General features: G+C 39.5%; 1 protein-coding gene across 6 annotated transcripts in view; it reads left to right on the top strand.

Annotated features, from left to right (window-relative positions):
* Window positions 1–417: 417 nt before the first annotated feature.
* Window positions 418–18458, top strand: part of ano2b (anoctamin 2b) — an 89375-nt gene continuing 71334 nt past the window's right edge. For 4 of the 6 annotated variants that reach the window (XM_034863353.1, XM_034863352.1, XM_034863351.1 and 1 more), the window contains exons 1-4: window positions 418–794; window positions 11024–11220; window positions 13383–13424; window positions 17696–18079. In XM_034863353.1, the coding sequence (XP_034719244.1) occupies window positions 758–794; window positions 11024–11220; window positions 13383–13424; window positions 17696–18079 (660 nt within the window). In that variant the 5' untranslated portion in view covers window positions 418–757. Of the gene's footprint in view, window positions 795–11023; window positions 11221–13078; window positions 13270–13382; window positions 13425–17695; window positions 18080–18458 lie in introns of those variants that run through there. The other 2 variants (XM_034863354.1, XM_034863355.1) reach the window with 2 other exon arrangements.

Raw genomic sequence — 18458 nt, 5'->3', positions numbered from 1 at the left:
TAGGGGTTGAGGGGTTAGTGCGGCGAAGCACAGAAGGGAGGGGGAGGGGAGAGGAGAAGTAGGAGGGAGGGGCAAGCTACTCTTGTTTTGGTTGAAAATACGTTGAACGTCAACAAGAAGCAACGTCACCCAACATCACTTAGAGCACCTTTAATTCAAATTTTCTGCCATAACGTTCAGCTGGAAACAGCCTGACTTTGTTATTATCTGGATGAAGCTGCACTTGAACCTGTCACTGAAGACCTAAAGTCCATAAGTAACGTGTGCCTCATGTCAACAGTCATAATCTTCCTTTCTTGGGTGAAACCCGTCATTGTATAACTAATAATAATTTGCATTGAGATGCCTCTTAGACGTACCCTTAAGACCCCACATGTTAGCAGCTAAAACTAAACAGAAGGCAGAGTAATTAATGCACATTAGAGCACCCAGTAATCTCTGCCTGTCTCTGTGTGGTTTGCTGAACACCCAATCAGCCAGCCGGTCTGTTACCCACAAGCCCGGTGTGCAGTGTATTAAGGGAGTGTACACAATAAGCTGAGTTGTGGAGTTTCTGCTATAGCCAGTCAGCCATTTGGAAGAGCATATTATCCCGGCAGAGCTAAGCCTCTTCTGAGCTGAGGATTGCTCCACTGAGTCAGAGTGTTGCTGTTGTTGCTCTCACCTGCTGTGGACAGCAAACCAGCATGGCTGACTGACTGAACTCAAAGCAAACCAGGCCTGCCACTCAGCTGGAGTCACTCAGAGTTGATGTGAAATGGCTCTCCGCAGATCCCCCTCCTCTACCTGTGCAGGTGAGTGACACAGTAACCCATAGGAAACCCAGCAGGATTCTCCTATTGTGTGGCCTGTCCTGCCTGTCCCTCCTGTATCCTCACCCAACAAAAAGGACACACTAGACAGGACCACCGTAGAGTAACCACCTATTGTTCCTTCCCATTTCCACCCAGTGTGTGTGTGTGTGTGTTTGTTTGTGTCGGCAGGCCGTGTGGGGCAGCTCTTTACGACAGGCAGGGTATACAGTTGCATATGAAGCTGCTGTAGTTTAATTTAATCATTCATTCAGACCCCTCGGTGCTAATTTAGTCCCTGTGTTGCTCTCAGCTTGTCTCTTAGAGGAACTATTTGCCACATTTAAACAGAATGAATCCGTTTTTAAGGATGATTTTATTTTAGACAAGTGCTCCCTCGCCGTAAACCTTAAGCAGGGCAGTAATCTGGGTTAGCTGTTACGGCTGATTTCAAATGACCTGTTTGGTTTATTTGGAACAGCAACAGTGCTAAGCTAACATCCTCATACACTTTGAAAGGCAGAGGCTACATGGAGCATCCTAGAAACTGAATATTTGCCTTCAGAATTGAGAAACTTGTACGCTTGTAGTGCACAAACATTTTATTGGGCTGCTCCAGGGGAAACATTTTGGCACAATGCGAGGAGACAATATTGACTGCAGCAGGGGAATGATTTGGCAGCTCTGGGACATTGGGATTTACTATTGAGCCTCCTGGAGGTTACATGTTCCACAGTCATTATTATATTTTCTCTTTGATGGGAGATGGCCGATTGATAGCCAATAATGATGTCACAACTGTTGCACACAATGCACCCAAGCCAGGCTTCTACTTTGTGTGTTTACCCAGAACAGAACCTGTGGAAAATTCCATCAGTGCTGTTGTATGGAAAGTCAGAGACCCCCTCCAGACATATATAAAAAATGCTCTTCTTGGAAAAACAATTTGTGCCTGATATGATTCTTCTTCCAAAAACAGAAATATTTACTTTGTTAAAAATTGTTAAGATGTGTTCATCTTTGTCATTAAAGAAAACCTATGTGGCAAAAATCTTTTTACGTTTTAGAAGTGTTACATAGGGATTTGTATTCTGTCTGTTACGTGTGTAGCGAGGGCCTCTCCTCTCTTCTCCGGGTTGTCTGCTGCACACCTGTGTTAGCTGAGTATGCACAGCTTTGTTCACTCAGAGCACACCTGTGTTTTCTCAGCTCCCGGGATAATCAAGGGAGGAGAACCTGCCATTATACTCTCTATTCTCCATACTTTTGTTGTGCTGGCTGGCAGCAGGCTGCGCTGACCACAGCATGTGTCGGGTGGTTTTACTCCTTTGTCCTGAAAAGGAGGGTGTTTATCTTGTACTTGGATTTTGTTTGAAATGTAGTTTCCATTTTCTAATGTTATGGTCTTGTCTCTTTGTAGGTGGGCCTCCGCCTGAGCGCGGCAAGCCCACTTTTTTGTTTTGGTTTTCACCTGCTGCGCAGCTTTGCTGCACAGTTTCTGTTTCTGTATTATTAATACAAAGGCTACTGATTATTTAGTTACAAGCGCTCCCATGGTCCAATGGTTACTCTCTGGTTCATAGGGATGTAACAAGAACTTTACCTACTAGACATTTTCAGTTTATGTGCACTTCAATTCAGGTTTCCATATACACAAGTTGCACTTTAGACAACAAGTCCTCCAAACCGTGTGACGATTTAGGTTGTTTTTTCATACATAAGCGGCCCTAGCGGTAGCAGGAAATACAAATACGTCGTTAACGTTGTGAAATGTTTTTCAGCTTGATTAGGTTGAAGCGCAAAAACGAATTGGGCACCAACACTTGTAAAGTTTAGGAAAGATGGTGACGGGATTCAAATCCCACGCCAATTTACTTCCAGACAACGTGATGTAGCTCTATAAAGTTAACTTCTTTTTTTTCAAACAGGACTCAAACCCCAGTCTCCTGGGTGAAAGTCCTGTATTTGCTTGACCCATCCACCCCAACATATCTCTTTGTGCAGACATTTGGTGCACTTATATTTCATGTTGTTACATCCTGCTTTGCTCCCGTCATATCTCATATGGCCACTAGAGGGCGGAGTCACTATAAATGGAAATATAATCATAATTACTGTTGAAGAAACGATTAATGTGGTCGTTTTAGGGAAGCGCAGTCAAATTATGGACCATGATTGGCTTCCAACTAGCTGTCATGTCACAGAATGCTGCTTGTACATACACTTGTTAGATTTAGTTTTAATGTGCCCTATGGAATGGAATGGAAATGTATTTATTTGAAACAGGGACAATGCACGCATAAACATTAAACTGGTAATATAAGCGAACATGTTTTGGGCCAGGTTATAGCAACAATTGCTAATTTCAACCTGCAGTCCCTGTATGGAGTTTTAAACTAACAAAAGTTGTGTTTCGATTCAGTGTTTCTTACCAAAATGCGTATATCGTGTATCACAAACGTGATTAACGCATTTCCTTCCTCGGAAGACATTAACAAATCCAATTTTTTAACGTTGACTTGCTAGCTGTCTTTTTCGTCCCCATCATTGTTGGCGCATTGAAGTGTTTGTCGTTTATTCGGCCCCCTGTACACAATCAGGGAAACATGATGAAACAGGATTGTTTATTGCAACACCCAAATGAGTTTGTCTGCATCCTCGTGCATGTTTATGAAGCCTATACATCTGGAAGAACCAGCTCCATAGCTCTAAAGAGAAACTTCAGAAGATTAACGTGAAAACAGCTGTCTAGTGTCATACTCTGCACTCACATCACTCTGCACAGTAAACATCAAATATCCAAGTGACAAAAAGGAGCGGGACTTTAATAATTAGGACAAAAGTCTTCAGCACAACAAAATGCTCGGTTAACGCTTTGTGCAACGGGCGTTGCAGATCTAGTGCATCACTTTAAAATGAGGGAAGTCTTTCCAGCTTGCATAATGCACAAGTATTTTAGTTCATTCAAGATGGTAATAACATGAAAACCCAATTGAGACAGGGTTAAAAATGTATTCAGCTGCGTCCTGCCAGAGGCTTCCATACAATCAGTGAGCCAGAGCTGAGACAACAAGTGGTAAAAGCATCAGCATTGAGTCTTTGTGCCGAGCTGCTGCCCATTAGCTGCTCTTTGAAGGATGGCCTTTGTCTCCACCATTAGCAATTACATTTGTAGAAAGAGTGGGTATCTATTAAGAAACAGGGGCTGTGTGGAATTCCAAAAGGTTTTGATATCATATCAAGCATCTTTTTGAGAAAGGTGAGGACGTTGGGCACACACAAAGAGGATACAAAGTCTCCAGAAGACGTGTACGAATAAAGGTAGTATAAGCAGTAATCTGTAGAAGGAATTTGTTTGGAAAATAAAAATGAGATATTTTAAGAGTCCATTTGTAATTTCTGTATTTCTTAAAGAGCCTCCTAACTTGCGCAGGTGTTTGGTCCCTTGTCTTGTGTCTGTCTGCTTGTGTGTCTCTTTATATGTATTTGTTTTGTTTGTGTCTGTTTCTCTGTGTGTGTCTGTTTATGTATATCAGTTTTCTTGGTGTCTGTTTCTGCGTGTGTTCTGTTGTCTTTCCTCTGCTTAATTATTCTTTTTTCAGTCTTTTTTTTGGCCCTGGGACGCATTCTTTGTCTCAGTGTATTGTTTATAATTGTTTATTTCTTAAATCTATATTATCTAAAAAAAATGTCATAAAGATGTTTCTAGACTGACAGGAGATCATTCACATGTCTTTTGGGACTCATTATTGCAGGGATACTGGCAAGATAGGAGATAGGTTATATAAAGGTCCAGTGTGTAATGGGTTTAGGTGTTTATTATCAAAATCTGTGTTGCCTGTTCACAAACTTGTCCTTTTTTCATAAATATTTACCACCACCATCAGCTCCAAGTATTCCTATTGGCTTGAACTTTTACAATTCCATTCACATGAACTGGGGTAGACTTTCTATACTCATACGTTAGCCAGTAAGCAACACACAGGACGTACTGCTCCACCTTTCGCGTTTTTGCCATCACATGATCAACTCACAGGTGCTGCTATTACTGCTTACGGCTATCGTTGCTTCCCACCCCGGCTAGTTTGAAGAAGGAAACATGGCGAAATACACAGATTCATAATCCAAATTTCAGGAACAGGAGTCTTCTTCTTCGCCTAGAAAAAGAAAAAGAATATTGAAAAGAGCAAGAGACTGGCTCTTTCAGGCGTGAAGGCTACCGTAGCTGTAGCTTGTACTTTGAACTGCGTGGTGAGAGAGAGTTGATTGTGATGTATGATCTCAACGTTAGATGCAAGAAATTCCTACACGTTTGACCTTTTAAAAAGATACCGAACTACTGTTTCCACTGGGAGTACCTCCTTAGAATGGAACAGGAAAAGAGCAGAGATATATACACTGAACTAAATTAGACTTTTTCCATGCACACAAAAGGCTTATTTCTCACAAATATTTTTCACAAATCTGTCTAAATCTGTGTAAGTGAGCAGTTCTCCTTTGCCGAGATGGTCCATCCACCACACACGTGTGGCAGCATGATTATTATATAAAATCTTACAGTGAGTTCATGGACACAAAACTCTGCTTCATACTGTGTTGTTACCTTGGCCAGAGAACATTACAATAATGATTTTGTCCGTCTTGAGATTAGTTGCTTGCAGTTTTTCTTAGCTGCGTTACCACGGATACCCCACCGAACTTACGCTGTTCGTCGAAGACCCATGCTACTTTGCATCTTATTGGCTAGAAGTTTCCTTGGTAGGTGGAAGTACGATAAATGCTTAACCCTCCTGGTGTCTTTGGGTCAAAGTTGACCCCTTTTCCAAAAGTTTCTATATCAGCAATTTGGGTTACTTTCAAAGAAATTTTCCAAAAACGCAACGTGGATAGTTCCCTACAATGTTCCTCACAAGTTAAATAAACAGTCCGTTCACTACTTTCATGGAATTGGGGTGTTTTTGTCAATTTCATGTCATTTGGAGAAAAAAAATAATACAAAAGAACTTGTGTGTGACAAATGAAGAAAAAAAAAATGGGAATAATGAAAAATGTCGACAAAAGACAAATGTCAAAAGTGACTAAAATGTGAACAAATATTAAAAAAGAAGGTAATTAAAATGTGAAAAAAGGCTGAACAAAGTGACAAAAATGTTAAAAAGCAACATACGTCGGAGAAATGACAAAAACATGGGGGAAAGACACAATAGGGTTAGAAAAGACAACCAGAATCAAAAACCATTCCCATGGGAACTTTTTAATAAAAGTCATACGCTGTACTTTAAGCCAAGGAACTTTTTACACTCCTACTGATTGCCAGGATAATCAAAACTGTAAATTGAATAAAAGCACCTTTGCTGATAAAAATCCAATGGACTCAGAGACGGAAGAAGTCTATGTAACGTAGTATGTGATAGCATAACCACAAATGAAAATGGACACATTTCTACAAAGATGAAGTTATGCTATATCTGTCTTACATCTATATTGTGAGGGGAAAAGGAATGAAATGAAAGGCCTTCTGTCAAGGAATGTTCTATAATGTTTAATGTTTAGTGTTACTGACATTGACATTTCAGTGTTTAAAAAAAAAGCTAAAGTCTCAAGGAGCATATTCATTAATTCATATTTATTACACAGGAAAGTAACATTACATTACAATATAAACGGGCCTGACTCAGTTTAAAAACTGATTTTCAGCAGGTTCTGAATCATAAAACATTGAACGTGGTTACAGCACACAAGGGATTATGCAAGAAAATGTGTATTTGGATATAATAACAGACCATACATGCAATCTTTGAGGAAAACTATTCTGAAATGCTAAAAGCATTGGAAAAGCTTAATGAAATACATTATCAATAGATGCAATGAGTAACAAGAACAAATTAAGATATAAAACCTACTTGAGGAATCTGAAAGAATGTCCGTTAAGTGGACACAGTGTATGTGTTTATTCCATTTTATACTTTATTTTGATATCCGGAAACATTCAACATGTTTATTCTGTGCTGCCCTGCTTTATATTTATTCATGAAGGATTTTCATATTCATTTCCCCTCCTACCAGATTCACACTGGCGACCTTCCAGTTACAGGGCCGCCTCTCTAACCTCCAGGCGACTGTGTCGCTCTCAAGGGAGCTGCAAGGAACAGAAACATTTCCTTATAGGCCTAAAATGCTTCAATAGAGACATTATGAAAATATTTCCCCCTCTTGACCTGGCTTATGCTCGTACAGTACGTTTAAGTGTTACACAGCCGATGTGTGGATGAGAGAGAAAAAGAGAAATTCAAATTTAGAGAGCTGTCCATGGTGCTGAAATGAGAGCACAGCACGTGGCCTGGTGCGTTACTATGGCTACAGCGGTCGGTAGCCCTAAAATAACCATACACACACACACACATAGTAACCTTATTATGAAAAAAAATGGCAATCTGTTGCGGTTCCTGACAATACAGCAGACGTATTGATAAAGATGGAGAAATGTGTGTTTTGTCACCCCTGCCCTTTAACTTCCTGAGGGGAGGACAGTTTGAACAAAATCACAGTCCTCAATATAGACAGTGGCTGAGCAACAAGTAATCAGCTGCTGTTTTTATTGTTTTATCCTTCCGTGCAACATGTAGAATATTTAAAAAGACTTTTACCCCATTTGCAATATTTCCCGTCTTGTGCATTTTTCTTTCCCTGTATTGTACTGAGTGCTTTGTGTTTCGAGACTGACTGTAGAGAAGTTGGCTTTACGTAGGCTTGTCCTTTGTGAAGTGCTTTGACACAGGGTTTGTGATTGACTGACACACACATCAATTTGCACAGTGTGAAACAAAGCTTCACTAGGGCACTTTGCATACGTGGCGCTACAAATAACAAAAGGCACACTAGCTGAAAATGATGATCCACAAGTCTGGAGACCAAGACGTCTTAAAGAAACTAATCAAATCCCCACCCTAACGTGGAAAAGGGATGAGTAACGTTCTCTACTCTGTTAGGCTCTTTGCTCTCTGAGTAAGAAAGCCCTCGTTGCTCTACTCAGCTTACATGTGTATAGTCTGTCCAATATTAGATTATTTTTTAAGAGACCAAACTGGGAAACAGGAACTTCTACAATGGTTCTAGCAATTGACATTTTGGGAATACATTTTTAATCGCTTTCTTACCATGAGTTAGATGAGAGGATCAGCACCCCCATCATATCTGCCTGTTGAATACAAGTGGCTACAGCCAGTTTCCGGTTAGCTTAGCTTAGCACAAAGACTGGAAACATAACCTACAGCATTCCGGAATGGGAGATAAACATACTCTCGTTGACTGGCATTTCTTTAAACCAATCTCAATCGTCTTGGGGGGTGCTAAGAAGGATGTCCCTCATTTTTGTTTGGACGTCCCTAACCTTCAGCTTGCTTTGTGTCAACATTTTAAACCCCGATCAATTTGGGGAACATCCTCCTAGCTAGAATTAACATTGCATTTTTTCTTTTCTTCCCCAGTTAAATTCTCATCACTCGATAGCCATTTTAATTTCAGAGCTCGCCTCCTTTTGTTTACATGTTCCACCAAGACCAGGCTATTTTGCAGAGGCACCGTGGCTCTGCCCGGAGTTTAGCAACCCCCAAGATTGTGATCGGTTCAAAGAAATGCCAGTCAACCAGAGCACGTTTATCTCCCCTTCCAGTATGTGGTGGTTTTTGAGGTTTTGAGGTTGCCTCTTGGGTAGTCTCACATTGCCAGACCTTCCTCCACAGCGCTGTGGACGAGGGTCTGGCTAGTCCACAAAGTATTCCGGGATGGAAGGTCTGACGATGCGAGACCAACCAAAAAGGCAACCTCCGGGTCTAAAAAAAATAAAACCAATGGCCACTTGAGGCCAGCTCACGAAGCCAGCTTGAAGGCCACCAAGGTCCAGACCTCTTAATCATTTCCTTTAAAAAATCCTGTTGTCTCTCTGCATCTGAATGACGTAAAACTGCTTGAAACAGAAAGCTATCAATGAGACAGACATCTGTGTGAAATAGTCCTGAATTCAAAATGTTACTAAAGTCAAAGTAAAGAATTAGGCTGTCATCAACAAAATGTAAAGTATCGATAATAAAAGAACTCCTTATGCAGAATGGCTATACAATGCTGCTTTTATCACTCACAAATACCAGTGTATACATGTAAGAGCGTTTTAATTGTTTTAGACACTTTGTACTGTATATTATTTGGTCGATTAGTAGTACAGTGGGCTACTGCTCTATCATAGGTTTTGGTGTGTCAAATAAATGTAGTGCAGCCCAATACTTCTATCTAACACAAGGTAAAGTAGAAGTCTGTCAAAAGTACTGTGCTTTAGCTACTTGAGTAAATGTAATGTTGCTTTACACCACTGAATGTGACAAATTGTGCAATTTATAGTACAGTAAATATATAGTTAGATAGCTAAGTATAGATCAGTAGAAGGATCTCACTCATATCTATGGCCATGTTCACAGCAGAATGAAACATATTTACAGCCTGGTACAAGAGAAAAATGTCCTGGTCTTTATAGCTAATTTCCCCCTTCATGACAACTGAACGGGGGTTGAATTTATTTATAACTTACCCATTTTAATTATATTCAGCTCAAAGTTATGCATAATTAAGGGGGTGTCGCTTTGGGTGACAGGTGGGCTGTCATCACAGGAGGTGAGTCGACTGGAGGCTTCATTCGGCCACATCCGCTCCTTCCACTCTCTCACCTCTTCACCCGTTTTTAGATCAGGAGACATACCGGACCTACCGGGAGCCGCCTGCATTCTGCTTCATTTTGGCTCCTCAGAAACCCATGGGTGACATCACGGAGCCTGCACATCATTTCTTTTATTTCTTCTATTAAAGAAATTAAATATGAATGCCGATTACTGAGTTTTTAATGTGCTGGTAGGCAGATCGTGTTAACTTTGGACAGAGCTACTAACCATCTCCAGTGTTAAGCTAAACTAATCTAACTGTTACAGGCGAGTAGGAATGAGGACCCAAAAGCAGAGATGAGCAAGGCAGGCAGGCGGGAGCAGGTACATAATTATTTATCAACAAAAAATCCAAGAAAAACCCAGGGAAGTCCAAGAAAAACAGGGAGCAAAACCAAACAGCCAAATCCGAAAAAAATCCAAAAGGGTCCAGGGCAAAAGACGAGACAAAAAACAGGGAACAACACTAGGGAGACCTCATGGATAACAGCAATAAACGACAAACAGTCAGTCAGGAGGAGGTGCGGTAGGGAACACAGACACAAGAACGATCTGACAAGAGACAAAGGGAACACAGAGGTTAAATATAAGAGGTAACAAGGTGACAAAGAACAGATGATACGTCAGGTGAATCACATTAGGGCGGGGCAGGACAATCAGGCCGGCCAAAGTAAAGCTTGGCAAGACGAGACAGAATAGGAAACCAGACCATCAACATAAACAGGAAACAGAACATGCTGACACTCACAAGGGGACACAAGACAGACTGTAACACAAAACCAGGGAGGAAACTAAGACACAACCACGAGGAGACAAGACAGGACCCCAAAAAAAACAAGAAACCACCCAAACCATCACACTAACTGTCTGTTGGATGTCATCTCCTGGGCAGATCTGAGAGTAATACCAATGTTCTTTCTCATTTTATTAATTGTTTGCAAACTGACAGCTGGCAAATCTTTTCATCCAAATGTGTGAACATTACATTTATAGTCATGCTGTTGTCTGAACTATATTGTGGTGGAGGAACCTTCTCTTTTCATGTTCATTTTATGACAGCCCTGAGGTGCATCCATGTGACTCAAGCTTTGGAAGTTTCCGCACGGCTGCTTGACTTTGCCTGGATAAACAGAAGAAAGCTGCACAGGACGAGATGTGAAAATACACCTGAATCAATACAGCTGAATCACAAGATGTTCTAGATTCTCTACTGTTTTACTTCTGTTTGGTCCTTGGTGGGAAATATTTACCCAAAGTAAACTGGACCCACTGTCTATAGATGTCCATCTTCACCTCATACATGTGGAGTTTCAGTGACTGACGTCACAAAAACACGCCTTTTGGCAAACAAGTTCCTTTAAACTTTTAAAATTGTGCAGGTATACCTAAGATAAGATAAGATGAGTCTTTATTGGAGTGTCAAATCACAACAGGAGTTATCTCAGGAAACTTTACAGATTACATTAGAGTAGGTCTACAATACACTCTATAATCATTTGTCGTTCCAAAATAATTGTCTTCCAGGATCATGGACCAATGTTGCGAGCTTCATGCGAGTTGCCACAGCAATCAGCGAGTCTTCGTCCATCCACAGCGAGGGACTGTATCATCTGACCAAGGACATGTCCAGCATCGGACTGGACCCCATGTCCCACAGCATCTTGGAGCCTGCTGCTTACAAAGAACAATCCTGGGCTGAGGAATCAGAAACTTTGTTACAGGTAAAAAATAAATAAAAAAAAGGACCACAGAAATATGTGTAGGTAAAAAACAACAACAACAAGAACAACAACAACAACGTAATAATGTACTTTTGGGAACCAGTTTGAGGATAAAGCCTTTTCATACACTCTAGTAGTATCTTGCAAAAACAACTTAATCATGTAATATTTCCTGCATGGGTACTGTGTTGCATAGCATTGCATCACTTTATGATTTAGCACAAAATAAAAAAGAAAACTCTTCATGACTTCTAATCTTTTTATGCTGATGATGGAGGAAGCTGTTCTCATTTAGTTTTCAAGACGTTTATTCTTGTAGTCTTTCAGAATAAAGTTGAAAGTGAGTGATCTGGGAGAATAACCGACTCCAACCTTGGTTTGAGGAAAAAGCTTTAACACGTGAGTTCAAGGTTAATGTTAGTTTAAGGGAAAGACTTGAGGATTTAGGCTGATAATAGAAATAGGTTAGTGGTGATGCCCATGGTTGGCAGTGCCTCAGAAGGTTTCTTTCTCTGTGTGTGTGTGTGTGTGTGTGTGTGTGTGTGTGTGTGTGTGTGTGTGTGTGTGTGTGTGTGTGTGTGTCATTCAGTGTAAAATGATATATTGTGAAGTGTTTCTTGGAGAAAAACAGAAATATAATCCTGGGACAAAAGCAATGCTCCAAACGCATTTGGTATTGCTTCCGTGCTTACGGTGTAGCTATTAGAAAAACACAGGTCTCTCTCAAAGTGACATCAGTGGGCTGTCTAAACCAAGGCTGCTTCCTCTCTCCACACTGCAAAAAATATCCACCATACCTCTCTTTTTAAAGAGCACAAGGAATATTTTGTAATCATAAATTAGGAACAAAACGCTGTTGGAAAGGGTAAAATTCCACCACAATTTATTGCAAACCAAGTTTTTTTTTACTGTCAGATAACATTTGAGATATTTCAGAAACAGGCAAAACTTCTAAAAACAGGTGAAACCACACTAGAAAGTATTTGGTTACACCATCTTTAGTAAATGGTAGGTTGAAAGTCAATCAAACGTTGGTTTATAGTTATGTTACTGTCAACAACAATACACTGATGATTTAAAATGTTTACTAATTATCAATAATGCTATTATTAATGTTACTGTATTACTAGTTTAGTGTATTCTAAAATAATTGGTTTTTAAATGTAGGTACTTTGTTAATGGTTTATCATTGTTTTGTAAACCATCTAAAACATTATTTGGATGGCTAGTATTAAGTATTAAGTTGCAACTAATCCTTATTATAAATATTCTATGGATAATAAATGGTTTGTAAAGCATCAAGTAGCCAAAAAAACTCACTCTTTGTTTGGGGATCTATATAAATGATGATTATTTGATATTTGCGCGCTGATAATAGTTATTTAGTAGTATTTACCAAACATTTACAAAGTAATAAAATCACCAGTTGCAACTTTATAATAGGCATCCAAATAATGTTTATTAACGGGTTGCCAACAACAAGCTTTACAAATCTTTAATCATTAACAGATGAAAACGTACTATAATATATAAAATGTTATGTATTCAAAAAAAGACTGTTAAAATCACATGCATTATGGTATTACTAATCACTGGTAAAAATGAATTATAATGCCATTGTAAAATAACTATTCAGTAAAGTTGAATCAATTATCAATTCACCATTCATTAGTAGGCTAATGGTTATTATTAAGTGGTAGGCTACCAATTATTTAAATTTCAATCAATGTGTTGCTTTTCTGTAATTATAACATTTAAAAGACTCAGCATCAAGACCAAATAACTTGTTGAAGAAGGACATTTTTTACAGTGTGGGATTCTCCGTGCCAAAAGCGCCGGCAGTGCGCAGGCAGCCTCCAGATCACACAGTGGGATAGATGGGTATCACCAGCATGCGATCAGGCTGCTGAGTCTAAATGCGCAGCTTTTTACAGCGGACACATCTTTCTTTGACAAAATAATCCCTGGTGTGGATGAGCCGCTGCCGCTGTTGGACTGTGGACTAACTGGAGTGACCTCCGGTGTCATTTTGGGATGATGGGGATGAAGGTGTTGATGCTAAATAGGGCTGTTTTTTTCTGCGAAAACCGCCAACTTTCACTCTTTTTCTTCTTCATCATCTTCTTCTTTTTCTTATTCTACTTCTCTGTGTGTCTTTAAAGCGCAACAGCATGCAGATAACCCCGAGTGAAGACAAAATCCCAGTAAGTACACCAGTACCCAAACGAAAACACTGTTTTCTTGTCTTTGCCTTGAGTTTAATTAGCTACACCTGTGACCAATCTGTGTTAATGACCCACTGTAATAGTTGTAATACTCATTTTACAATTTGGTTGCAAACTCCGCAAAACTGTTTACGGTAAGCTTAGCACACTAAAACCAGCGTTTAGAATATGTTTCTGTTAATACCAGTGTGTTGTTTTTTTCCTTCTGGGCAACCTTCAGGGAACGTTTTGTTAACCTTTAACCAACACGAGCATCTGGGAACCTTCTTGAAGCTAGCTAGGCGAAACCAAATGGTACCCTAATCCTTCCTGTAGTGTACGTTGTTCTTTATAAAGACGCAAACAGGAACCTTTCGGTAAAGTTCCAAAAGTTTGAAGGTAGCAGCACTCGTGTGTAGGCCTACTTTAGCTTAGCTTACATCACGTATATATCTGTGGGTGAGAACTTTTACAACTTCCGATGGATAATATTATTTTACTTGACAGTAGCCTATAGCCTACTGTACTATGTTTTCAAAATATTCAAAATCTGACAATTGTTTAATTTCTTGCCATCTTTTGACACGAGGAACCGTTATATTGTCTGTACAGTTTGTTGTTTAAAGAACTTGCACACCCCAGGTGTGTGCTGATTAGACCTCATTTGGGCGGAGCGATGCTGGGAATAATGTGTCACCAAACTCCAAAGGTGTGTCTGAAATCACTCCCAGGTTCACTCATTTATTATTTACCGTAATAAACACTCAGTTGAGTATTCTATAACGAGTGGTATTAAGCATAGCCTACATGTAGGATTTTTTGGTAAAAAATAAGATAATGCTTTTTTAATTGTGGAAATTGTTTGGGGTGTTTCTACACTGATAATACAGACATTCAAATAAAATGGCAAAAATTAAATGTAGTAAATATGGTGTGATTTTTGAACACAGCATATGTAAAAAAAAAAAAAAAAAAAGTAAGGGCTTCAACTAATGACTATTTTCATTGTCGATTTAAAATGTTGTTTAATTTTCTAGATTAATCCATTAGTGTTTTTTTCTATACAATATCAAAACATGGTAAACAAAATGGTAATGAGTGTTTCCCAAAGCCCAAGATTACATCCTCAAATTTCTTTTGTCCACAACTCAACGATGTTCAGTTTTTTTTGTTGTTGTTGTCACAGAGCAGTGGAGAAACTAAAAAATATTCACATTTACAAAGCTAGAATCAGAAATTTTACTTTGTTCATAAAAAGTCACTTAAGCCAATTTAAACGATGATTAAAATAGATTAAATGCCAAACACTTCCCCCAGAAGCTTTTTTCCCTTGGTCGAACATTGGGCAAGTTAGCGCTAGCCGAATGGCTTAGTGCAGGCGCTAATGGAACCAAATGTGTATCTTGTAAATTACCATACTAATAATTCCCGGAGTAGTACCAAACTTCTACAGTAGTACAAATAGGTTCTGTACTCATAAAACGTGGCATTGGAAAGTTTGTAAGTACACCTAGAGCTTATTTAAATAGCACTTGCCCGGTGCACTGCTTTTCCTCTCTTTGCTAATAGCTCTGCTAGCTAGCTCTTCTCTGCATCAGTTTTAGCTCCTCGTCCGTGTATTCAGCATCGAATAGGTAGTACGACCTTCGAAATTGAGCCACTCAGATAGATGTTACAATAGATGTAGTGCTCTGTGCAGGATCCCGCGATATCATAAGCAGGACATCTATTGCTACCAGTAAAGTAGGAGCAAGAAGCGAGAGAACACAAGAGATCAACGAAATGGCAGCGTTAAAGGTTAACGTCGAATGAGATCGATGATGATGATTGACAATGAGTGGCTCAATTTCAAAGGTTGCCGTACCCATTCAAGCCTGAATACACGGACGAGGAGCTAAAGCTAATGGTCGAGAATTGGAGAACTAGCTAGCAGCAGAGAGTAGAAGCCACCAGGCAAGTGCTATTTAAATAAACTCCTGGTGTACTTACAAACTTACCAATGCTTCCTTTTATGGGTAAATAAGCTAATTTTACTACTGTAGAATTTTGGTACCATTCCAGGAATTATTAGTGGGGCAATTTACGAGATGCACATTTGGTGTCATTAGCGCCTTCAGTAGGGCATTCAGCTAATAGCCCAATGTTGCCCAATGTTCGACCAAGGGAACACAGTTTTAGGGAGGAGTGTTTGGGTCGACAGTCATGGTCCAAAGGACCCTAGGGTGAAATTACTCCAAACTATCCCTTTAATAGATGACAACTAACAATGTTTTCAAGGAAGATATCAATCAAGCACAGTCTGTGCAGTCGAGGGCTGCCCACGACTACAGAAATTCTCCCACTGATATGGTTTTATCTACTAATCAATAAGTTGATTTAATCAACAGATCTGTAAAAACAATTATGCAAAAGCACCACTTTATATCTTGTGTTTCCATAGGCCTGGGCAATGTGGAGAAAATTAAATATCACAATATTTTTTACCAAATACCTCGATGTCGATGTTCTGACGATATTGTAGGGTTGACAATTGGTGCTTTGACAAAATGTCTTTACATTTTAGATAAATGATCACCAGTAATGTTTACCACAAATTTTAAACTAATGTATTTTAATGAGAAGCATAGTTTTTGATAACAGCATGTTGTCACTTCACTGTAATGCAGCCTTTAAAACCAGCATAAGATAACACTTAAGCCATTTATGATATTTACATATTACAGTATCTAAAATCTAAGACGATATATGGTCTTCAATCACACTTAATATATAACATCAATATCGTGCAGAGTTTACCAGAAATGTGCTCATAAGTTTCATTACAATAAGTCATTTTAGTCGACTAAGACCAAAACAACCTATTTGTCAACTAAACAACTAAAAAGGTGCACCCCTAGTGCAGGTCTTTAGAAGAGGTCCAATTAGTCTAAATAAATTAAAAGATCTGTGTAGGAGGACCATGGGTGCCTGCGGGGCTTTTAGATATTTGAGCTAATCTGGCATTGCAACCAACAAAGCATGTGGCCATATTTCAACGACATCCATATCCAAGCTAAACTTCCCGTTGACTGACAGCCAGGACCAGTAAGTGAGTCCTGTAAGCTCAATTTTCTGATGTTTTAGACATGTATTGAATACCAAGCAGTTGAGCACTATGAACTCAGAATTGAAAAAAAGTTGGCCCACTTAGTAAGAGCCCAAACAGCTTTTTTGGCTACAGGGAAATGGTGAAGCATTTAAAATTTGTGCACACAAACAATTTAGGCCTACAGTATCATTCAACTGACACTGTCATGGTGATCCCTGATACCCAGTATGCAAGGCTTGAAGTTGCCACGGATTCATATGTAGCTACGATGCCATAGTATGAGGTTACAGCAGCTTGTTTGCTAGCTAGGTTATAAAATATCATTTAAAGTGTCTATAACTGTTATTTTACACTACCAATGGATTAAATGACGATGTGAAGGGCGTTGCTCATAGTGATGAACCCTAAAAAAAAAGGTGAGAAATTAAGCTAATACGGTCTTACTTGTGGGAAACTTAAACTTGACAATTCATGCGTGCCATGTGCCAAATATTGCAAAGTCGCTAGCAAAAATTAGATTGAAAAATAATAACCATTTAATTGATGTAAGTGGCGTTGCATTAGTGTTTCAACAAAAATCCAGTACAGCCATATAGCTGTGACACACACACACACACGCAGACACTAAGCGAATAGAGTAGAATTTAACCTTGCATAAATGCACAACACCATATTTTAAAAACCTGTCCTGCTGATAAATTAAAAAGATCTCTCATGCCCAGAGCCTATAGAGTGTTACCTCTTGTGTCCTCCATGTTTAGTCTCCCTCTCTACGTTCCCTATTCTAAATAAAGAATCAAACTGCCAAAGGTGAGCTGGCTGCCCACTCTGCTGCTGAAGGTTCTCACTTCAGTGTTTTTGAGAACCTGCCAAAAGCCACTTCTGTTTGCTTGTGCTGACAGTGCAGTAGATGCTTAAGTTCATTCAAACGGTTATTACATAACCCCCCTGCTGCGTAAAGGTTTTGTGTATGCTGTCCTTAAACAGTGTGTATTTGTTAAAGGGAGTGGGATGCCTTGTAATGATTATTGTAAAGAAATGAGAGTATGACGGAGATAATGGTTTCCTCAATCAAAGTGCAGTTTCAATGGTTTGTGCTATTGTGCTACTGTTTGTAAAGTACATCCATGTATTTCTACTTTATGTTTTACATTCCTTTTTGATTTCTCTTGGTTTCCTACAGGCCGTGGATTCACTTTCAAACCCTAGGGCCAGTGCAGAAGGCTTTTACTTCTCCGATGGCCGACGAAAAGTTGACTACGTTCTGGTCTTCCATCATCGACGGCCCGCCTCCATACGATCTCGTGCCAGCGCCTCAATTTCACATGACAGGTTATCCATTGTTTCCAATGGCAACTTTGCACCTTCGGTGAGCTCAGATCCGACGGCAGGAAGAGGCCACATACCGAGAGTGGGGTCTGGATGTGTTGGCGAAGTGTTCATGGAGCTTGGTGGTGCAGGAGGGAATGAGCTGACAGAGCCTGCTGACCATGAGATGCATCTAATCAGACAGGAATTTGAGGCTAACCTGCTGGAGGCTGGTCTGGAGATAGAGAGAGACAGAGAGGTGAGTGTGACTGTATCGACACATAGCTTTTACTTTCCAATGTTATATTACTGTGTGCTAATGCAGTTGAGTGATGATTTTGGCAAGAACTCTTCTTTTGGCGGATTAATATGCTTGTGGAAAACGGCTGACCAGCAACCTTAGACTGCAACCAGTTGTATGGAAGCTAAGAACATTTAATGTAAAAAAGTAAAAAAATGTAAAAGCCCATTGTTCTCAAGGAGGAAGGTTTTTATTGTCACTAATAAAAAATATAAACAAATATCTTAAAATCAGGGACATTAGTTAATAGTTGACAGTTAAACCTCCTTTTTAAAGGTCAAAGTATTTTTAAAATTATTTTTTGTGGGCTTTATTTATTAGTGTATACAGAGAGGAA

Source organism: Etheostoma cragini, chromosome 23, assembly GCF_013103735.1.
Source record: "Etheostoma cragini isolate CJK2018 chromosome 23, CSU_Ecrag_1.0, whole genome shotgun sequence".
Taxonomy (NCBI): domain Eukaryota; kingdom Metazoa; phylum Chordata; class Actinopteri; order Perciformes; family Percidae; genus Etheostoma; species Etheostoma cragini.
Note: the sequence above shows the minus strand (reverse complement) of the source record. Positions and strands in the feature narration are given on the sequence as shown.